The 22997-nt window shown below is 40.6% G+C and overlaps 1 protein-coding gene across 2 annotated transcripts; it reads right to left on the bottom strand.

Annotated features, from left to right (window-relative positions):
* Positions 1-296: 296 nt before the first annotated feature.
* MAML1 (mastermind like transcriptional coactivator 1) lies at positions 297-22320 on the bottom strand. 2 transcript variants are annotated; one of them, XM_083728381.1, is made up of 5 exons: positions 21452-22320; positions 9672-11069; positions 7472-7738; positions 5707-5818; positions 297-4333 (listed from the first exon to the last, which is right to left on the bottom strand). In XM_083728381.1, exons 1-5 carry the CDS (start codon positions 21875-21877, stop codon positions 3354-3356), a joined length of 3183 nt encoding a protein of 1060 aa, XP_083584507.1. In that variant the 5' UTR covers positions 21878-22320; the 3' UTR covers positions 297-3353. The 2 variants fall into 2 exon arrangements, with proteins under 2 accessions (XP_083584507.1, XP_083584508.1); XM_083728382.1 differs by having other exon boundaries at positions 9672-11066.
* Between the last annotated feature and the right edge of the window lie 677 nt (positions 22321-22997).

Below are 22997 nucleotides of genomic sequence, written 5' to 3'. Positions count from 1 at the left end.
GCTTGTTTCCTATAATAACAACTCTTCATGTTAAAGGGTACCAAAATGTGATCAGAAATAAATGGGTAACATTAGTAAAAGCTTTTTCTACCTATTGTTGAAATACTAAACAACAACAACAGCGGTCTTGACTTTCAAACGTATTTTAGTTCTGTCTTTCAATATTAGGGTTAGTTCAATAAAAGGGAGTTAAGTTTGTTTTCTGCCAGATAAAAGGAATGAGAATTTTTACAATCAGTCTCCACAGCAAAGCTAAACTATATGTAGTTCAGGTGATGCTTCAGAAAACACGACTATTTGTTTAATACACTAGCAAAATATTTATTTTTTATAATGACGTAACAGAAGTGAAATATTTCTTTTTGGTGTGCCACAGTAATTGTAGTTAAAGAAAATAAATGGATTAATGGGCTCTTTATACATTTCAATGACAAAAAAGGTTAGCATCAAATTTGAACTGTTCATTTAAACAAATGTAAAATTTATCATAACCACCCCCGACACACACACACACGCACATATTATATATATATATATTTAAAGAATTATAGTTTTAAAATCTATAAAAAGTAAAAAATATACACTCAGATCTAACTCTTATTCAATCTTTAATATAAAACTGTAAACATTTATTTACACACAAAAAATGTGTAGTATAGAAAACTGAGCACCCTTTTCGATTCAGTTGTAGGGGGTTTGGAAGGCAGTGGATGTTGAACACCTTTTCACCTGTCCATGACCACAGTATATAAATAAAGCTGAGGCAGCAGGCTAGGTAAAGCTCAGGGGAGCCACATCTTATTGCTCTAAAGCTGCAGCAAATGCAAAGCTCAAGTGCATATTCATTTATGAACTGCTACAAGTGGCTGAAGGGCAGCGCTTAGCCCTTCCCCACCCAGCCTCCATACTCAATTATGACTGCCAAAAATATTCTAGGCCATTCTGCTTAAAACTGTATCTGAACAAAGTTAAACAACGTATGCCCACAGCTGAAAAAGACATTAGCATTTTACTGGACATCAAAATCTGATTGCAGCATTAGAAGCACAAGGGATTTCATTTTCTTTTGACCTAAATTATATTTAGGAAATCCAACTAGAATTTAGTATTATTTAATTCCTTAAAACCTGCTATTTTTCAGTGTGCCTGAGGGAGAGGAAAAAATCAGCAGAACCCAGACAATTAAAAAACTATGAGGCGCCAAACACCTCCAGTAAGAAAAGGAAGGCACGCTGGTGCAAAATTTCCAAACTGTTCATAAGCCAAGTTCAATTATTTCCATACCTAACCCCTCTCCCTGCCCCTGCATGTGTTCCCAGGCCAAAAAAAAATCTACAGAGATTAAAAGATATTCTGGTGACATTTTGGAGCAATTTTTTTTTTTTATAAACCGAGCTCACAAACAATTTCACTCACTCGCTGACTTGTAGAAAACGTTAGTAAATTTAACTCTAATCTAATTTACTTATAATATCAGCCATACCAATGTTTCATTCATTAAAATGAGCCGCCTCTTAGAAAACGGTGTTTTAAAAATATACAAATAATGAGATTTGCTTCAGTTTGGACATTCAGCAGTAAAACCATTCATCAACATGCAGCTTCCACAATTTAACCCCCATCAACAGTCCATCAAGATACAATACAAAAATCTGTTTAGCATGGCATACATAACTACTCATGGGTGGCAAGCATATAAAACAGAACTAATATCCATGTGTAATTTGGGAAAAGATTAAATAAAAGTAGTGTTAAAGCGGATTTTTTTTTCCAAAGTGCACATCTGAGAAAAACACTGCAGATACAGTAAAATATTTCCTTCCTATGGTTCAACTGTTGTATCCCTTATCCGTTTCCCTGTCTAAAATATCCCAAACTCAAATCTTCACACTTTTCTTGTGTAGAGATGCTCCTGAATAGGCCTGAAGAAAATTATTTGATTCTCAGTGACAGGTGTGATGAATTAAGGAGGTAAACAGTCCTGTTCATTAAAGAACAAAACCAGACCCAGAGTAGGGAACAGAGGTATCTGTGCATCTAAAACAACTTTCAAATTTATTACCTTTATAAACGAAAGGTTAAGGCAAAAGGTGGTTTGTTGGCAAGTAGAAGAATTTTTGGTAACCTGTTAAGAACAATTCTCTCTTTTCCTTGCCCTGCATGGGACCGTCCCTACATATGTATGAAGGGGTCTCCATGAACCGTGATGAAATAGCAGCATCTGCTTCACTGGAGATTAGTCTACATATTTCTAAAGAGATTAAATCACTAAAAAAAAAATATTCCCCAAAATATGGGGGCTCTCACAATGGAAGAACCTTTAATAAAGTATTACGCTTCCCCAGGCTCTCTGTGCCATTATTGCAAAGTTTTTCAGGTTAGTAACAGTTTCCAAGGCACAAAACTTCCTTCACTTGCTTCACCAAAAGTAACAGATCCTGTTCTCATTGGTACAGCCTATGTGTGGCAACAAAAGATTGCTAATTATAAATGCCCTCTGAATCTAAGAGAAGAAATAAGCTGTGATCAACCCAACGTTCTCATTTAATGGATGCTAAAAAGGAGATAGAAAAAGTGCACACTTGATTTTAAGCTGATTCTCCGATTAAAAAAAAAAATCATCAAAAAACCAAGAGCTCAGTCTTCCCCCACAGCAGAGTGCAAATTGCTTAGCTTAGTAAGCCATAAGCTATTTAAGGATGAGGTGCCCAGTTTAGGGCTCTAGCAACCTACTGCTGGGCAAGTTTTAACACTCAATGATCTTCAGCACAGAAAGCCATCAGCTATTATTATTGTGAACTCTCATATCTTGCTTGCCAAGTATCACTAGAGACTAGAAGAACGACTTCTCAAACTAGAGTAGATTTTGCAAAGAAAGTGTTGCACAATGTTTCCTCAGAAAAAGGTCGCAGAGTGTTAACTTTCACTAGTTTGCAGGTCAAGTTAGAATCAAGAAACCTGTCAAGTACTAGTTGTAGAAATGATTGCCTTAACACTGAGTATTTTGAGTCTTCCTTGCTGGCTTACTTTCTGAATCACCACAGCATGGTTCGCATTTAAACCTTCAACTGAAAAACACTGTTAAAATTGAAACTTCTGAAGGGCTGGCTGGGATGCACACCAAACTGACCAGGACTGTTTCCATGAGCAGTGTTCCAGACCCACTACAAAAATGAGAATGTTATATCCTATCAAATTGGGGCATACTTCTCATGCTGTTAGACCCAGAAGGGAGCAGCTCCAATACATTCCCACTAGTGCCTGTGAATTTTCTCAATTCCACAGGTATTTGGTCCAAAGATAGTTGTAATTAAAAATAAAAGATTTGGGGGGGGGAATCCCCAAACCTCTTTTTAATGATTCCCTAACAACTCATCCAAGTCATTCATCCATTCTTCTGAAGTCCTGTTTTTCAACAAAGTGTCTATAAGATCTGTATCCCCACTTAAGTTCGGCAGTCCATTACTACCAGATGGGTTGCTGTAGGCAAAGGGCAGTTCCTGACTGGGTGTCCTCACTGGATAACCTTGACTACAATGCAGATTGGCTCTGTTAGGCAGTTGCTGATTTTGATTCTGGCTGAAAGAAGTCATATCTGGGACACCTTGATTCATGCCTGGCAAGACCTGCTGTGATGGGACTGCCTGCTGGGTAGGAGGGTTTGTCCTCTGCTGGGCACTTATAGATGACAACATCTGTCCAGAGACAGCAGAGTTCATGGACGTCATTGGCCTGCTGGTGTTGAGGCTTACCTGAGGCATTCCTTGCGCAAACTGTTGATTGGTCAACTTTAGGTGCGTCTGCTGCATATGGAAAGTGGAGTTGGCAGTAAATGTCCCTAAACCACCGTTCCCTTGTGCCTGGTTGTTCATATTTGACATACCTTGATGCTGCCATGATTGATTTTGGACCCCAATAGATGTTGGCATCCTTGCCATTTGTGGCTTGGATAGGTTGGGATTCAGTGCTCCTTTACTGTGCTGCTGAGAAATGCTGGCAGTTCCTAGGGTGCTCTGTCCATATCCAGCAGGAAGAGCAGTGCCCTGTGCCAAACTGGGTTGTCTTTGCATTTGTGGCTGTCCATTGGCACTTGGATTTGCATGCTGTTGAACCATCTGTGTCATACCAGATGCCATGTTGTACAAGGTACCTCGCTGAATGCTCTGCAAACTAGGATACTGAGTTACTCCTCGATCTTGCTGATTGCTGCTTGAGGAGACAGAACTGTGTCCTGTGCCAATCTGGATCATATTCTGAGTCTGAGAAAACATGCGTGGACTACTGGAGTTAGACTGGCCTAAATTATTTACCCCTGCCATCGCTGGAGATGAGCCTATAACACAAAACGAGAGTTTCAACATTTATAAAAACTAAGCAGAACATATCCTCAGTTTAGGTGCAACATTACACATATCCTGCAGCATGCAACATTTTGTAGCTGTATTTAGGACTCATTGTCTTGAACCTTGAGAAGTGCCAGCAGAAGGTGACTTTCCTGCCACTGCTACCTCCCCCCAGCAGCCCCATGAAAAACCTCTCTTAGGAGTTAGGGGATCCTCTTGAATAGGGTGGTATTTGAAGGGGGATGAGGGCAATCACTAAAATTGGGTGGTGGCACCTTTCACACATCACAAAGCTAGCAGCTAAGAACAGAAATAAGGACTGTTAGTTAAACAGAATATTATGGTGCAAGGGGAGAATCACGACTGCCACCTATGTACTGTTCCAAATAAAACTATCTGAGCTGGCTACTTAAATTTAATGCAAACATTAAATGCTTGACACCGTCACATTCCTTCACACATGAGCCAAGCCACGCCTGACCGTGCATGTGCCCAAACAAGACAGTGTAATTGTAAACTGGATGATACATAGATAAAATCACAACAGCAGCTATTTTCTCAGCTGCTGCAATAACAGTAATTAGGCAAAATTACTAGAACACTGGGAGCACAACTTTGGCTGTATCAGAGAATGAAGAAGCTCTGAGACCAGGACAACCTGTACCATTATATATGTGTCTACTTCATTAGTGCTGCTATAAAGTCTATAGCGAGGAAGAGGTTGTAGGGCAGAACAGGAGCACTATACAAGTCTTGTTAACTGCCTAACAAGGGCAAGGAAAAAGAAAACAACAATGCATGAGTTCTGCAATACAGGGGGTGAATTCAAATGAACCACTGATGTGGAAACCTCTGTCCTCATTCACAGCTGTCACTTGCACATATTGAAAAGCTAGCCAATCTGTGTTGGAAATTCACAGTGAATATGCACCAACATGAAAATTACCATCACCACATGCAAAAATATGCCAATCCAGTTTGTCTCATCTGCCACTATCCTAGTACTGAGCCCTCCCAAAATTAACATACTTGATTTAATTGATAGATAGCAAGTAAGAAAGATTATCAGCTTACGTTTCTCTTTAGCAGTGCTACCAGTACTGAGAAAAAATTAAATCCATCATTTGCACACTTCCTCTGTAATTCCTCTGTAACTTGTATGGATGCAATAGTTTGTTTGTTTTTTTTTAAAAAGGCCAAGCACTTAAATCCAGAGCATAAGATTATTCATTATGGAAGTAAAAGAACATTTTAAAGTTAACTAATGACCAAATCCATAGAAGCTGAAGACACTTTGCTTCTGCATACACCTCTCCTGCTTTCCAGCTAGTCTTTCACAAATCATTCCCACAGTCCTATTTACCTGTGAACTGTTGTTGATATGGATTCTGTGTCTGGTCTTGGTATTGAGGGGGCGGTCGTGTTAGATGCCTCTGGAGCTGTTGTTGTTGTTCCTGATGATGCCTTTGCTTTTCCTAAAACAGGGCAGATGCAAGACTGTAAGAACACACAGCCTAAAGTTTGTCATAAACAATGCCTTAATGTAAACAGCAATGTGTATGTAGGTTGATTGCTGTCTCAAGCAGTCTACAATCACGTTAATAACATCATAAAACCAATTAAAGAAAGAAATGCTACTGCTTAGTATGTAAGAAAATCAAGGCTGATGTATACACTAAAATAAAACATAGCAGAATATATCACAGAGGGTGCTAGAAAGGGAGTCATATCTATAAAACAATGAGCTCCACTCAATAATAAACTGATTTTCCACTAGGCAAACTGCCTAGAAGAATTTGAGAACAGTTAAGCCTTTTTATCTAAAACAGAAGGGAATGTAGAATAACAGATTTTGCCTTTCACTGGAGTTCTTCACAGATTTTTGTGCTGTAGTTCCTCTCTAGTAAACATGCTTCAAAAGTAAAGGAAATGCGGTATTTTGAGGGACTCAACATCCACATTGCAATGCCTCCTCTCAAATAAATTTGTTCATGGGGAAGAATAATGTGACATTTTAATCCTGAGGAGGTTCATTCATCATGTTCAAGTACAATGAAAACATTCCTTTGGGATTCCAGCAATACATTGCTGTACAGTGGTACCTTGGGTTACAGATGCTTCGGGTTACGCTTTTTCAGGTTATGGATGTGCCGAAATCCAGAAGTACCAGAATGGTTACTTCTGAGTTTTGGCGCTTGCAGAAGCGCCAAATCATGTCACAAGGTTCCACTATACCTTAATTTTAAATTAATATGGTAGTACAGTATACCAGAACCATTTTTACACTGCACTGTGGGGGCTAGAGAACAGAATCTGGCCAGATCTCCCCCACCTCTCACAGGAACAATTTAACAAGTGGGCAGCACTGCCCTCTGGCCCATTATCTGATGTCACAATGTCATCAGGAGAACATTTTTTTGTCCATAAGGTCTGAAATCAAACTGCCGTAAATTTCAAAGTTTGATTTCAGACCTTATGGATTTTGCAAAGCACTTTGCAAGAGGCTTATCAAGTCCTGACAATCAGCTGATGTCTTGCCAAGTGCTTTGTAGAGCTACTAAATACTTTTTTGTTTAGGCAGGCTTATCCAGACATGTAGAAGCTGCTGAGTGTTTTAATTTCATTTTAGTTTATTTATTTTATTTTTGAATGTTTTGGATACTTGTTTTTAACTGATCTTACTAGTATTTATTGTTTTATTCTTTTTGTAAACCAGTTTGAGGTGTTATTACAATCCTTTTTTCTAATGATTTTTTATTTATTTTTGCAAACCTTGGGGATCTATTCAAGTCTGCTGTGTGTGCGGGAGACGGGTTACCATTTTGGTTGCATAAGAATTCATATTTACCTCTTTGTCAGGAGCTAATGAAGATATCAGTGAGAGGAGAAAGGTGGTATGTGACTTTTTCTCTGTAATATGTGACTGTAATCCCCTCCATTTTTGTCTGTTTGCTTGTGGAGCAGGAAGAGTCTGAGCTGCTCTTATACAAGTAGCATAACATGCACCTTGGCTTCAGCAAAACCTTATTTAATATACAGTATTCAGGTAACAGGAAGGAGTTCAAGTCCATCAAAATAGTAAGACGAATACAAAAAGGAAAAGTTACACTTATTCTGATGTCCCCTACCTGTTCAGCAATTAGTTGCCTCTGCCCCATTATAAACTGTTTCTGTTGTTCCATTAACAGTTGTTGTTTTTGTTGCTGTTCCCTCTGTTTCTGCTGATCTAGTAGCATTTGGTGCTGCTGCTTCATTACAGCTGCTTGCTGCTGGCTGTTGAGATAGGCTGGATTGCCATGGTTACCTGCCATGGAAACATTGGGTGACTGTGCATTCACACCAGAGCCGGGAACAGAAACAGGAATGCGAGGAACACCAGCAGAAGGATTTTGATCCTACAAAAGCAAACACATAAATTGGATGGGAAGCCTGTAATTCAGTTTGGGAACACAGGATTAAATCTATGATTCTGCTTCTGATGGAGAACGTGATGCTCAACGTAATTTTAGTTTTGATTGAATTTTACTTTTAGTTCTGATTGAAACTCACTCTCTTATTATGATGCCACCTTTGTGCAAAAGCACAAACCAGACTGGAGAAACAGAGACATATTTCCATACATTATAAAGTGGGTGAGGAAGTACAGGTCACAGTCCCTCTTCATCACCTGTGGGGGCCACTTACCAAAGAAAAATAGGTGTGGCTTTCACTGCACAAACAAACACCACAGACTTACAAACACACTCCACAAACACACATACAACACATATCTCACACAACTCGTGTGTGTGTGTGCGCGCGTACACACATACACACAGTCTCTCCCCCCTCCCATTCTTTCCTCTCCTAGCAATTAGGCTTTTTCAAGCCCAATGGCTAGAGAAGGACTGAAGCAGCAGAAGGCAGCACAAAGATACCCTTTCAAAAAGTCTTTAAAAGTGACTACTGTACTGCTTTCAGCAACTATTACAATGTAGCAAAGAAGATAAATGAAAGTACAGCAAGCCTGTCTAATAAAAATCTTCATCAAATTAAAAGCCACTTCTGAAGATGCAGCAATCATGCATACTAACAGTGATATTGAAACAAAACCACACAATGAAGTCTGAGTCTGTTAATGTCTAGTGAGTGGTAAGCCAAGATCCATGAAATGGCCGCATGGGGCAGCAACCATCCAGTGATAGGATTCAAGGAACCTCATTGTGAGAAGAAGCCCAAAGGGCATTTATAACCAAGAGGATTAATTAAATACAGCACTGAACAGAAACACAGCACACATACTTTCCAATAATAAGGAAAAGAAACGGATTTCCTTTATGGGTTGCGCTCTCACTGGGGGAAAACCCCAACATTCTGATGCAGTTTAACAGTACCCACTATAATATATGTGATCTGGTACCCCTGAAGTAAGCCACTTTTGTAATATAACTTACATTACACTGTAATAACAGTCATATTATTCATTAAGGAGGTGGAAGCATTCTTTAAGTAAATTTCTGGTTGGCTTTTTAGACAACTTACACCAGAGATGGAATGTATCTTCTCATTGGTCAAAACAGTTATCCATCTTCATTAAGAGACCTGTTTTTTCTGGCTCTAGGTTCCCATAAATACGCTATGTGAGGTTCAATCCTTACCCTTGGATGATTTCAAGGAAATGAAGACTAATAAAGCCCTATATGCAGTGTTAGAAACTGAAATATGAACACTAAGAGCTAAATGGCATCTTAAACCTAGGTTATGGGCACCGCCACAATGGAGTGTCTAGGCATGCTTTTTTATAACAAGAATACAAAGCTGAAAATGAATTAACTGCAGCTAAAATATTATGTTCATTTTTCACATGGTCTAGTCCTCATCTTAAGACTGCATAAAACAAAACCACACTTCCCCTACCCACTCCCCTAATATTCTTATGAGGGTCCCTTCTCCAGTCTTCTTAGTAACTAGTAATATCTCATAAGAAACTTAAATCCTAGTCACACCTATTCAAACAAAATAATCAAAGCAATGAAAAGATCTCCTAAAATTTAATTAGATCCTATTTATCAGATCTTGAAGAACTGAACCTCCGTCTTTATAAAGATCATTCCAGTGACTATTTTGGAACAGAAATAGTACATTATCATGGCATTTGTCTTTTCAGAGAATATGAGAAACAGTATGTTTCTTTCTCAATTAAGACTGTTGGTATTTGTCATGTCCATTGTACTATTTTACATTAAGCTCTAAAATATGCACCTTACAATGGAACTACTTTGCATGGCTGCTCTACTTATTCAGCCCTCCTCATCTACTATTAACAAACCTTCTACTTCAAGCACTTACCTGGCTGTGTAGCCCTAGAGGTCTATAAGCAGTATTTCCAGACTTCTTCATTACAAACATCCCATTCTGCTCATCGCTCATATGAGGCAGAGTGGGTTGCTGACGCTGCTGCATGTATGCCAACATTGGAGACTTGTTCTGTCCAGATACTGTAACTCCTTGACCGCATTCTTTGTAATGTGAAAGAGGTTTCGTATTCCCATAGTCTAGCACAGAGTTTTGACTAGATACAGAGTTCTGGTTTAAGCTGTTTGGCTGATGGCTTAACATATTTCCACCATGATAATTAACTCCAGCCCTCGGAGAACTCTTGTTTGGCATACTAGACATCATGAGTTTCTGGTTATTGAAGTCCTGTTGGTAAACTGAAGGGCTAGTGGGATTTTCCATAGTGTATGAAACAGCTAATGGACTGTGTGAAGGTCCAGACTGCTGCCAGCTAGGAATCTGGTTGGGTTGATGGACTTGCTGTTGGTTCTGCAACAGCTGATCTCTCTTCTGCTTAGCAGCTATCTGTTGAAGCTGTTTAGCAGATGACATCTCTTTGGCACCCCCTGTACTTTGACCAGATAACAATGAACTAGGAAGAGGCCTCTGAATATTCTGAGACTGGCTTGATGGCTGCATCATGGACTGGTTGGAATTTTCAGTTACTGACTGACTAGAAGGCTGAATCATAGTTTGAGAATTACTAACTGATGGAGAAGCAGCACTAACAGAAGAGGTACCAATGAACGTTGTGCCAGCAGAAGTAGATCTGACTTGTGGGGATCCCATCTGCTCTTGTTCAAAGTCTGCTGGGGAAAATTCTGTCTTGATAATGATGTCCTGTGGTAATGGAGTTTGTGCAGCTGAATTTGAAGCATCAACATCCTTCTTTTCCTCAAAGTCTTCTGTAAATAGATCTTTCATATCCTCATCAGGCACGGATCTGTTAAGTTCATCAATGAGCTCCTTCCACTCTTGCTCATTAAGGTTAAGATCAGACATCAAATTATTCTGAGATATTGAACTTCCTGGTCCCGTAATCATACAAGGAAGGTCATCTGGTTCTTGTTTAAGCTCCTTGTTAATAACCATAGCAAAGGGGTCATCAGCATCACTGTTTCCATTCAGCTTAGAGTTAGAGTCTGGCAGACACTTTTTGTTGATGCCATCTAGACCCATGGAATGTTTTCCATTAAGCTGTAAGGTGTCTCCTCCAGAAGATTTGCTGTCAAGCTGGTGCAGAGGTGATGCAGGAGGGATTCCATTAGAGGAGCCACTCAATCCAACAAGACCATCATCATGACGCAATTTCTTGGGGACAGAAAACATGTCCCCATAGCCATTCTGCTGGTCGCCATTCTGCGGTGAAACGGAACTATCAAGTTTCCTTTTGACTGTTTCATGAAGCTGCTGAAAGAGAGACAGTTCTAAATTAGTTTTATGCCTCACACCAAGTGCCATTTTGGTTTTTTAGTCTAGCAATCATTCTTTTAGCTACCAAGCATCATCGTTTTCACTGCAGTTGAAAAACTGCAGGGGAATAAAATCCCCTTTTCTTGAACTACTTAAAACTATGTGATTAAAAAACCTATTTGCTTTGGAGTTACAAAAATGCGACAAGACTTGCATCTTTCAAGGTAACACCTAAGGCAACCTTGGATATCTTTCCCCCACATCCCCCCGACAATGCTTTGTTTGCCTGGGCTCAGCCTCCAACACCATAATGAAGCGTAACCTGGGAACTCAGTGAAAAGTCTGAAAGCATCTGAGGTTACAGAAATGCTGAAGCAGCTTTAGAACTGATCAATCCCTTGGATGGGAGAGCACTGGAAGCCCCATATAATAAAATAAAATAAATATACATAAATGTTTTTAGAATTTACAAACAATGTACTTGTTAACGCTAAAGGGCTAATGCTGCAAAAGAGCACTGTACATGCAACTCCCACAGGGCTGGCCTGCATTGCAACACAAGGCAGCCATGCAAGAGCTGTCCAACAATTCACGGCTCTCTTTGCCCTTCTACTCAAACAATTACTCAGGCTTTTACAGTAGAATATACAGTTGTAATAGCACTTCACCAGCACAGCAGGTCATGGCAGCACAAAGCTCACCACGGAGCAAACAAACTACAGGTGATACAGTTTGACACACACATACAGTTTGACTGAGGATAATTGCTACTATTGCTACTCACCACAGTCTAGTAGCAAGCTGCATTATGCTCCTCAGAAAATTCACCACTCAACCAATGTTTTTATGACTAATAAGCAAGCATTTACAAATCCACACTTTAACTTCCAACTTTAAAAAGGAAGAGAAATGATTCAGAGTAGATAATATTCCTCTTCAAAATTTTATTATAATAATTGGGGGGGGGGGAGTATTACAAATTTGCAGCAGACTAGTGTTCCAAAAAATATAAAAACCTTAACAGAAGCAATTACAGCTCTGTCTACCTCAAAAGACTGGGTTTTCACCTCAGAACTCCTGAAAGCACTAGACTTCAACCCTTCCTCCTGAGGTAAGGTGTAATTTTATACCAGTTTATTTCAGGTAGCCCCAAACCTGAGAGGATTGTATTTAGTGCAAAATATTATATAACAGCAATGGAAGCTTGCACTCAACACAAATCTCATCAATTGACCAATGAAATTGGCTTATTCAGCAGGAAACTGAATTTCATACTCCCTAGGTCTTGACCCCCCATTTTACAACCTTGTGGACATTTTAGCATCTCCAGCATGTAACCAATAATCCGTAGAACTTCACCAGCAAGTCTTGTCTGCATGTTTTGGAATTGATACACCATTAAATCTATTTAGAAAAAGTAGCAAAACCAATTTAGCTTTGCTTCCAAAACTAGAATTATCATTCAAACTTCTTAATTCAGGAACATGTTCCTATAATGTGGGTACTTTTTTTAAAAAAACAACCTACTATTTAGTGGAATACAAGCAATAATTAGTAGCAAAACAAGATGTGGTACAGTTCTGGAAAACACAATGTACACCTATACTTAAGAATTGCTTTAAGGATATTCTAAAATTCTCTATAAGAGGCCTAGTTATGTGGCACAACAGGGAATGCAGAGAAATTCAGTGGAATTTGGCAAGCGTTTCAAGTAGTGTTGTTTAACTGATTAAATTCTTATCCAATATTCACCTATATGCTATGTCAGTCCTCCTCTACCCCTTTTCCTTTGGTTATTGTTTTATTCCTCCATTGGATCAATATTTATCCCCATTTAAAGTCAACTACCTTCAGTTTTAGAGAACCTTTGGGTTCAAGGGCAGAATACAACCATAATAAATAAGAACTAAGAAGATACTGAACTTTATTTTCAATTATCATATTATTTCCATTTTGATGACCCTCCTGCCCATCAATAAAATATTACTACCTTGTAATTTTCCAAACCCATGCAACAGTATTTTCAGTGAAACACATATAAGAACACGTAAACATGCATTACTTTCAGTTACTATTAGATTTTCGGAGGCAGACCACATTGCTGACCTACTCCACACAATTTGTAAAATCAACTTTTGCTATGTATTTTCATTTCCTTAGTCTTATCTGACTACAAGCTAACTGGTCTATGTTCCCATAGCACAAGATAAATTTACTAGTGAAGATTTTCTTCCTACAGCAATTGCATTTGACGATCCATGCTCTGTTCATGAGCTATGATGCAATTTCTTATTTTGTAGTGCCCTCTAGATGTAACTAAAGGAAACAGCAAGTTGTTTAGCCCTTCAAGTCCACAATGTGTTATTTGTTCTCTGGTACTATCCTCAATCTACAATATTAATAAGTAATCTCTTCTCCCATGAATCAGTTGCAAAAACAGATTTTCTACCAATTTTTAAGGTAATGGAATCTTACCTACTACAATCTTACCTTGGCAAACGAACAAGAGTTGTGACATCTAATATATTAACAGATTGTTTCTGCTATAAGCTTTTGTGGACTACTGCCCACTACACACACAAACACTAAGGAAAAAAAACAGTGAGGCTAAATGGTCACAAATTCAGTTCGTAGCAGGACTGTTGTTTTCTCTGCAGCAAGCTAACATGGCTACTCCTCTGGAAGATGTTATGTCTATACAGTCCGAGTTGCATTCAACACTGCGCAAGGGGATTTGCACTTGCACAATGAGACTTCCCCCTCTTCTCACTGTGCACTCCCAGAATCTGATCTGGAGGGTGCTCCAACCTTCTGGGGCAGATTTTGAGGGGGCATGGGGGGCTGGAAGGAGAGGAGGAAAGTTCCACTGTGCAGGTCTGCTGGGTGAGCAGAACAGCAGAATTGGATACAATCTACATACTGCTAAAGAGCTTTAGCACACAAAATACTGTAGAAAAATGCTGTATTGTATACATATTAGAAGAGAAAATGAAAACCTCTGCCTATCCTAAGTAAACCTGCCCTAAGAAGATAAAAACTATTTTAAAGTATAGCCTGTGTGTAAGTAGTAGGGGGAAAGTCCTATCATCAGAGTCCTCTAAAAAAGAAGCAAAGTCTGTCAATATTTAAGACGGAGGCAACTTCATCCATTTTTCTAACTCTGCGTTGTAAAGAGCCTTCATTTTTTGTGGTTATACAAAACTACAGTGAGTCAGTGAAATATTGGAGATTTGTACTGATATAAGTTTTTTGTGAGCAGCCTGCACTAATTTGAAATGCAACCATTGATCTAAAGGGACATGTTATACAAAATCATTTTTCTACTAGAATATCACTTTAGCGCAATGAAGTAATATTGCACTTTAACATTTTTTTACAAAGAAATGGGCAAAATCATGTACAGCTCTCTCCAAAGAGCAGTTTACAACAGTTTGGCAAGTGAGTCAGATAGCAGCTCCACCAAAGTATGTCAAGGCGAGAAAAACCTGTTCTAAGATGAAAATTCAAAGGAGAGGAAACAACTGGAAAATAATGCAATACTATCTGCCAAGATACTACATCCTGTTGATCAGTTTAATTGATGCCAGACAATTACACTGAATTAAAAATTAATTAAATTATTGTTCTAGCAATATGTGTATACTTAACACCCTGATAAGTCTTTCTAAAAAATATTCTATTCTCTGCTTTCTGAACAGAATAAAAAGGGAAATACTGGACAATTTGTCTGAAGAGCAATAAAAATGTATTCATCTGCCAATAACAGTGTTCATAATTCCTTTATTTCCTACAAGAGTACAATTATTATTGTTATTGAATTTATATACTACCCTATACCAGGGGTCTCAGAGCAGTTCACAATATAAATTATCTCCCCTGATCAAATGTTATTTGAACTACAATAGAGATCAACAGTTTTCTAAAATATTGTAAATATAAAATATTTTAAAATACTTATTTCTATATTCTACATATTTCAGTTAACAGCACTGAAATATAAGCAGATTCAGAATCATGTTAACCATTTGTTCCCAATGCACAAACACACAACGACCTATCTGAAGGAAAAAACAAATTTGAACAGACTTTAATGATAGAGCCTTTTTTCCTGAGCTCAAGCTATTGGTGAAGTACCGTATTTTTCAGTGTATAAGACTAGTTTTTTCCCCTTAAAAATAATGTCAAAAATTAGGGGGTGTCTTATACTCTGGACCACCTCCCCCCATTTTCTTAAATCTGAGTCCCCCAAAATAGGGGGCATCTTATACATGGGGTCATCTAATAGACGGAAAAATACTTTAATTCACAGCTACAGTAGAAACTTTTTTTCTATATCAGAACTTCTGTGACTTGTAAAACAAAATGCTAGCCTGTCCACCTCTTTTAAAGTCGAACAGCATTACTAGTTGCTCTGGGTGCTTTATATCTCAGAAAACACCATTACAGTAAAATGAAATGAGACTTGTGAGAAGACAGCATTAAACTGCCAATAGCATACAGACCAGTAAACAACACCCTACCTCAACTTGTTGTGCAACAAGTTAATCAGCTTGTTAGCAGAAACTTCTATCCAAGCACTGAAAGCAATTGTGTGTGTAATCCCACAAAATGGTCTGCAGTCATTCCAACTCCACACCTTGCATTACTTCAGGCAGCCAAAGCAGATCTTAGGCATGCCTGGAAGGCAACTATCACACGGCTTACAGGCAATGTAACTGTTATCAGTACTGTCCTGTCTCTAATCAATCACAAAATCTCCCAATCAGGATGAATACAACTGCTTGGGGCAGTGACACTGCCTGCAAAATTTCTGGGTCCCAAGTTCACCTATGTATACCAAACCATGGCTCCCTGAACTACAGAAGTGAGTAAGGTCAATGACAGACCTCTGATGAGAGAATACCCCAGAAACATGTAGATACCGCTATTTTGTTGGTACAGTAAGTGCCTACATGTAAAAGGGAGAACATTAATTTCAGAACACACAACAGGATCATCGTCATTGCAAGAGTATTTTAATTAAAACTTGTTTATGTTTCAGTACACTAATAAGCAATAAAAGCAAACAGTGTTCTTGTTGACAACATACAGCTCTTGCCTGCAAGTGATGCAAGTTGTCAGTACCAACAGTAGTACGGGGAAAGGATATATACTGGCTAAATTTTTAAAAGGTGCTCACAATCTTAATAAACACTGAACATAATTTCCATAGGGTTCCACCCTAATGTGCTCACTGGAGCTGGTGCTTGCAGCCACTTGTGTGCCTTGAAAAGCTGTTTCAGAGTGGGGAGGGAGGGCCTCCAGAAAAGCAAGGGAAGTGCTAATGGGAGATGCTGGGACAATGAGGAATCACTGCAATTGCTGCTCCTCTCTCTTCCCACAGCTAAGAACCTCTGCTGGATCTGTTCCTTGCCTCAACATAAACAAGGGAGGGACTTAGATTCTAAGTTCCTATGAGTGCAAGTCCACACCTGGGGTACTGCCACTACCTGACTACCAGAAGTGGGGAAAGGTGATATTCGCCAATTTCCTCTTCCCATGCATTCCCTGTGCCCCAGTAAAATCTCTTCCAGAAGGCTGGCGGATCCTCTGAAACAGCATGGGAGGTGGATGGACTCATGTCACTTTCATGAACAGAAGAAGCCATTCCATTTGTAGAAAGGCAACTAAGGATGTAGGGTTTGACATAATTTTCAGTTGTGGTGGTATCTTATCCATTGATAAAATGTCCCCAACTTCTGCTCATTACCACACTTAATGGTAAAGCAATTTGGAGTTTGACTGCTCAAAAATAGGGGCAGATCCATCCACATCTCTTCCAGCAGTGTTTAAGAATATTGTTTGAGAAATACCATCAAGCATATAGTTTGCACATTAGTTCCTTGGTGCTAAACAAGAAAAGGCAGATAACCAGATTGTATGGTACTTATATCCATATAAGTGCTTTTTTCTGTTAAAATATAGATTGTAGATCATCTAAAAATTAGAAGTTTAACCCATACTATATGGTCACATTCTATATGGTCCAACTGTTCAAAAGTAAGCATAAAGTTGTTATTATCTGCCCTTCACCCTAACGTCTCAGGGCGTCAATTAAAACACAATGTTAAAAACAGTTAGCCATTAGAAGGTCATTAAGAGGTCTAATCAGGCTTTTCTTACCCTTTTGCTTTCCTTTTGGCAAGAGGGTTACATAGATATCAACACCTGAAAATAATCAGGTGATGTGGAAATTCAAAACCAGAAGGTTTAAGGGAAAATACTAGAGCAGGGTGGTCCAATGCATGGCCCTTGAAGCCTTTTTTGGTGGCCCTCAGCAACATTTGATGCCCCCCAGCCCTCATGCAGATGAACTTTGGGAAGGAGATGTGAGGGCTATAGGACCCTGCCAGAGACATGCAACTTGCGTACCCAGCTTTGGAAAGGCAGTGTCAGGGCTACAGGGTGTATGTGACATATTGGCATAGTGTACAGGAATTAGATGATCCTCAGGGTCCCTTCTAACTCCATGGAAGATTCAATTGCTCTGCTTAACACTTACTTTTCTGACAATAAAGGGTGGAACCCAACATTGCTACTGGAACAGGCATGTCCAAAGTCCATTTTGGGGGCCAGTTTATTTATTGGGGTCAAATCCTTAAAAAAGCTCAACAACTTTGGTCGGCCCTCACATATGTTCATTCCATCAAATCTGGCCCTCTTTGAAAAAAGTTTGGGCACCCCTGTACTAGAGCAACAAGGAATCACCTTCTTCTACCCTCTGCAACTCCACACCTGCACACCCCAAAATGTTTTCTGGCGGTCTCCCAAACCTACAAACAGTTTTTTAGAGTGTGTGAGGACTGCAAGGTTAAAAGAGGGAAGTGAGCTCCAGTTGTGTGAGTGGAAATCTGTTCTGTTCATGCACTGACAGCATTGGATACAATGCAAAATATGTATAAAACAGAAAGTTATAGAGTTATGTTTTATGTTCTTAGCCATTTTCCTTTCTGAAGTGTGTATTTTAAAGTGTACACTTTGAAATGCAACATAAAGTTTAAAGTATCAAAGAATTTACCAAGCTCTTCTTACAAAGTTTTGAACAACCTTCTATCTGGGACACATACCATTTAAGACATTGTCAGATCACAGGGCCTTCTTACAACCTCACTGCCAGAAAAAGATTAAAGTGACCCATCCTTCTGACTATGTCCTAGCTCTGTCCAGCCAAATTCTAAAACAGACAAATGACTAATAGGGCAGGCAACTCCTGACTCTACCAGATGCAAAGATCACAACCTAAAATGTCATAGAAAGGGTTACCTGGTTTGCTCCTTTTCTCATTCCCTAGCTTACTAAGGGTATTAGTATCATTTTGGATGCATCTTTCAGATGTGTTGTTAACCATAGTGACCTAAACAGCTTGGCAATTCACTTTATCTTTACCAACGTAGTTAACTTTCTTTGTTTTCAGTATTTAAAAATCACTGTGAGCTCAGGCACAGAAGAAATTCAAGATTAGATATGTCAATCTCTTGTATCAAGAATAAATAGCAATCTAATACAAGGAATGTGAGAGATTTTAATTTTTACTTTCATTTTTCTAGCCAAATATTCAGTGACCAATAAAGAGAATACTTCTTCCTTCCCATTTAATCTTACCCACTGGAGACTTGCCAATAGCCACTGGTGATAAAACTGAAGCATAGTAACATTTTATCTACCCTAAAGGATGAAGGTACACAGTTTTTAAAATGTTCATTTTGTAGGAAAAAAATAACATGTTTCAGTGTCAGAGGCAGTATATCTATAAATACCAGCTTCTGGGATTCACAAGTAGGGAGCTCTCTGCTGCACTCAGATCCTGCCTGCAGGCTTCCCATAGGCTTGGACACTGAAGAGAGGATGTTGGATTTAATGGGCCTTGCTTATGAAAAAGTGCTACAGCTCTATTATTAATGCATTTGTACAAATGCACTTGAGAGATAGCTTAGATTATTTGAAAATAACTAGAAAAGGAACCAAGTCCAGTGCTTTGCTAGATGTATCGTACATTGGGGTGGGGAATCACTGGATAATACCCAACCATATTGTTCCTGCTGTAATTAATTTGGTTTTGGTATTTAAATGATAAAATATTACACCTAAAGAAAGGAGCAATGTTGGAAAAAATATGCCCTTTGCATACAATCTGATATATGGTTGCTTATTTTGACTTAGGGACTATCTACAACTAATAACATAAGTAAGCAACTTTCCCCAAGGCATGTCCTTCTCTTCAAGGCTGCTAAAATACAACTCAGATTACAATGTTTATTAATAAATTCTAAGAATCCATTAGAAATACACAAACATTCAAGCCTTACTTAAGACAATGAAAATATGTTTATGTGATGTTTCTGAGTCTTTACCCATCCTTTCACAGAGCTATAATATAAAGCACAAGTAAGGGTACATGAGGAAAAATTTGGAGAACTAAAATCCCAATAAATTTATAATATTCTACCTCTCCAGTGTATCTGGAATTATACTTCACTATTTCAACACAAAAGTTACCGACAGAAAGTATATCTTCCAATTCCAATAGGGGTCCAAAATTTTGAAACTTATTTGGGAGAGGCCACAGCACAGTGATTTGCCTGTCTAAAAGTCCCAGGTTTAAATCCTGGTGAAATAATCACAGAAGTTAATACTAGGAAAAGCCTCAACTTCAGACCTTGAAGCACTGGTGCTAGGCTGAAGAGACAGTTGCAGCTTCATTTTATTTTTCAGTTGTAATCAAAGCAGCGTTCAAAATTTGCCAGGCACCAGGCACATTTTGAACCTGGCTATCAGGCACTTGCGACCAAGTGAAGATGCCCAGGTGCCAGGATGGCGCCTGATGTCTCCACTAACTAGAGTGCATGCTTGGGCATCCTTGGATCTTGACTGTTTTTACACACTAGCAATTTTATCAACTATATTTTATCTGCACAATCAGAATTAATTTCAGGAGCCAGAAAGTCATATTGAAAATTATTACTTTTGAGCTGTCTACCCCCAAAATGGCAACTAGGCATTCTGTTTTGGCAAATGTATCCCTGGTTTAAGGAACCATTTGGCGCCTAGTTTATATATCTAAGTTTCTAACACTGGCTCAAAGGCGAGCAAACCTAAACTCAAAGGCATCATCTCAAAGTGACCATGAAACATAGTCACCTACAGCTGTTTGGGATTACCCACAACAGCTTTACTGTTTCTTATGTGTGGCTTTCTTAGCACACCATCTAACTGTGTGCGATTTTTCTACACCTTGCTTCAGCCCTAAAGCACTGACCTGATTCTATAGGGCAAGTTAGCAAAACCTACCCTTTTACAGGGAAGACAGGTATTATCTTTACATTTTTAAACCCACAGTAGGAAAAGGCATAAGCAGACTTCTTCATTTTCCACAAACTCATACACATGATGTGGTGGATTGAGTCATTGGACCAATATGCTTAGAAAACCAGAACAAGCAGGCTCCACTATATGGAGTAAAATTCTCAATTTCTGTGTATGCAGACATTCCATACCAGTCTCCAAGTTGGTCCCTAAACCCCCATTAAAAACTCTTCATACTGAAGCTCCCCCTCTGTTACATAGCCAGTATTGCAGGGACTAGGCCAGTTGCTCACATACAGTAACCTATCAGACAATGTTGCTGTGAAAATAAAAACAGTGCCTCCCATGTGAACCACTCTAAGAAGAAAAAACAATACATATATACATGGGGAAAATGCAGTCCTTATTTTTCCTGCCAAACGACTATCTGCACAGGCTTATTACACTGGGCATGAGCAGAGCTTCAAGAACATTTCACCAACTTGCCTGCCTGCCTGGATGGATCATTCTCATGCCACATTTCGCTGTAAAGCCAAGATATAGCAACGCTAAAGGAAGTAAAGAATCGCATTCACCTTTATTTTGCTCGTAACGGAACTGGAAGCCTACCATTTCTTACTTTTCCTACATACTTTGCTAGAGATCCCCGCTTTTTCTTTAATCACTATTTACATATGTACGCTGCCTTAATAAGCTGGAAGAGACGAGACTCTCTATATTTATATATATGCCGGGGAATGGGGTAGATAGAATCAGGAGAGCAAACAATCAATTTTCTCTTTCATGCACAGCTGGAGCGGCCCGGGGGAGGTGGAAACAAACATCCTCTTATCTTGTTCCCAATATGAGGAACTCGAGCTCTGAGGGAGGCCTCAAACCTCTCCAGCCTTATTAAAGGAAAGTTCCCTCCAAGCCACGACTCCTTTCTGACCACCGGCCTCAGCCTTCACGGCCCTACAGGTCCTTTTCAAGGGGTGGCGCGGATTCCCCCGGCCAAAGCCCCAACCAACCCCGGGGCCCGCCAGCTGGGACCTTACCGCGATGAGGGCGCTGCTCCGGCCGTGCTGATGCTGCTGCTCACCGCCCGCGGTGTCGGCGTCCAGCCCGTTGACTCCAGGCCTGTCGGGAGGAGCGGAGGTAGAGGCAGAGGAGCCCCCGGAGCCCGGGGCCGGAGTAGGGGGAGGCGGCTGGGACGGGGCGGCCGGCGGAGCGGCTGCCGGGGGAGGCAGAGGAGGCTGGCGGTGCTTCCCGGCCCGCTTGGCCTTGGCCTGCAAGCAGCGCTGGTGGAGGGCGAAGGTCTGCTGGCGCTCCAGCTCCAGCCGCTCCGGGGATACGGCCTGGTAGCGGGACTCGCAGGCGCTGTGATGCCGCCGGCACAGCTCGATCCGCCGGCGGAGCCGCTCCATCACCGCGCTGTGTCGCGGAACCACGAACTCCGCCATGGGGCAGGGGGGCAGGACCATGAGCCGAGGGCGAGAAAGGCAACGCGAGAGACCAGGCGGCCGCTTCACTCCGCCATGGCTGGCGGCCAGAGACACCGGGCAGCCCTCACAGCCTCGGCTCTCTTCCCCTGTAGTCGTCGTCGTCGTCCTTCTCCTCCTCCTTCGCTGCCGCCACCCTTTACAGGCCGGGGCCGCCCCGCCTCCTGCCGGGAGCCTGGCGACGCGCCGCCGACTTTCCCTCACTCCTGCCCCGACCCCAGCTCAGGCCCGGAGCCACCCAAGCCTCCCGCTTTCCATTGTTATCCGCGCCTCAGTCGCCGCCATCTTGAAATTGTTTCACCCCTTTTCCTCCCTCCCCTCCCCCGCCGAGAGCCAGCCCCAGCGAAGAAGGCGGAGGAGTTTCCTATGTGGTGCCTGACGTCACGGCCCCGCACTCATTGCTCACGGGGTTTAACAGACAGCAGGGCAAGCCTATCGGAAGCGAGATCGGAAGAGGGGTGGGTGGGTGGAAAGACGAGACAGAGCTCCTTCCCCCTCCCCTCCGCCTCTGATCTCTTCTTTTCCCCTCCCCCACGCCACCCCGCCCTTTCCGGAACTGGGTAAAGGGCGGGGCTTTAGGTGTGATTAAAAGGTGATAGAAGCTGGAACTTCGCGGCCGCTCCGCCTACCAAAGAAGGGAGAGATGGTGAAGTGCTTGAAAGAGTGACTTAGTGGTAGTCTCCTTGGCCTGAAAAAAAAGAAGCAACAACTCGTGACTTAATGGAGCATTATACAAAGCTTAAGGCCAAGATTAAAAATGTAGAATTCTCGCCCACAATTCATTTAAAGCAAAATGCCTACCATTTTAGGGTTGAGGCTTTTGATGCATAGCAAAAGCAGCACACAAAATCTGTAGGCTTTATGCCTCTCTCGCTACAGCAGGACAGATAATTTAGTCAACTCCCCAGCCCAATTATTCTTGAGAACATAAGAATCCTGCTGGATCAGCCCAGTGGCCCATCAAGTCCAGCACAGCCGATTGGATGCCTGTGTGGGAAAAGCAAGCGCAGCAACTGATACTTCTTTCTGCTCCCTGCCGTGAAGAAGGGCAAGGCCACAATCCAAAGATTAAATACTTTTTGTGCAACTGTATGGGTCTGAT

The sequence above is a fragment of the Podarcis gaigeae genome, assembly GCF_964106915.1.
Source record: "Podarcis gaigeae genome assembly, chromosome: 2".
In the NCBI taxonomy this organism is placed as follows: domain Eukaryota; kingdom Metazoa; phylum Chordata; class Lepidosauria; order Squamata; family Lacertidae; genus Podarcis; species Podarcis gaigeae.
This window is presented reverse-complemented; position numbering and strand designations above follow the sequence as displayed.

What these genes read in the sequence shown, in the direction of transcription:
- MAML1 (XM_083728381.1), bottom strand. Translation starts at nt 21,877, where the DNA reads ATGGTCCTGCCCCCCTGCCCCATGGCGGAGTTCGTGGTTCCGCGACAC. An exon ending in GGCAACTAATTGCTGAACAG is followed by an intron (nt 5,819 to 7,471) that starts GTAGGGGACATC and finishes GCCCTGTTTTAG; the next exon opens with GAAAAGCAAAGGCATCATCA. An exon ending in ATATCAACAACAGTTCACAG is followed by an intron (nt 4,334 to 5,706) that starts GTAAATAGGACT and finishes TTTGTGTTATAG; the next exon opens with GCTCATCTCCAGCGATGGCA.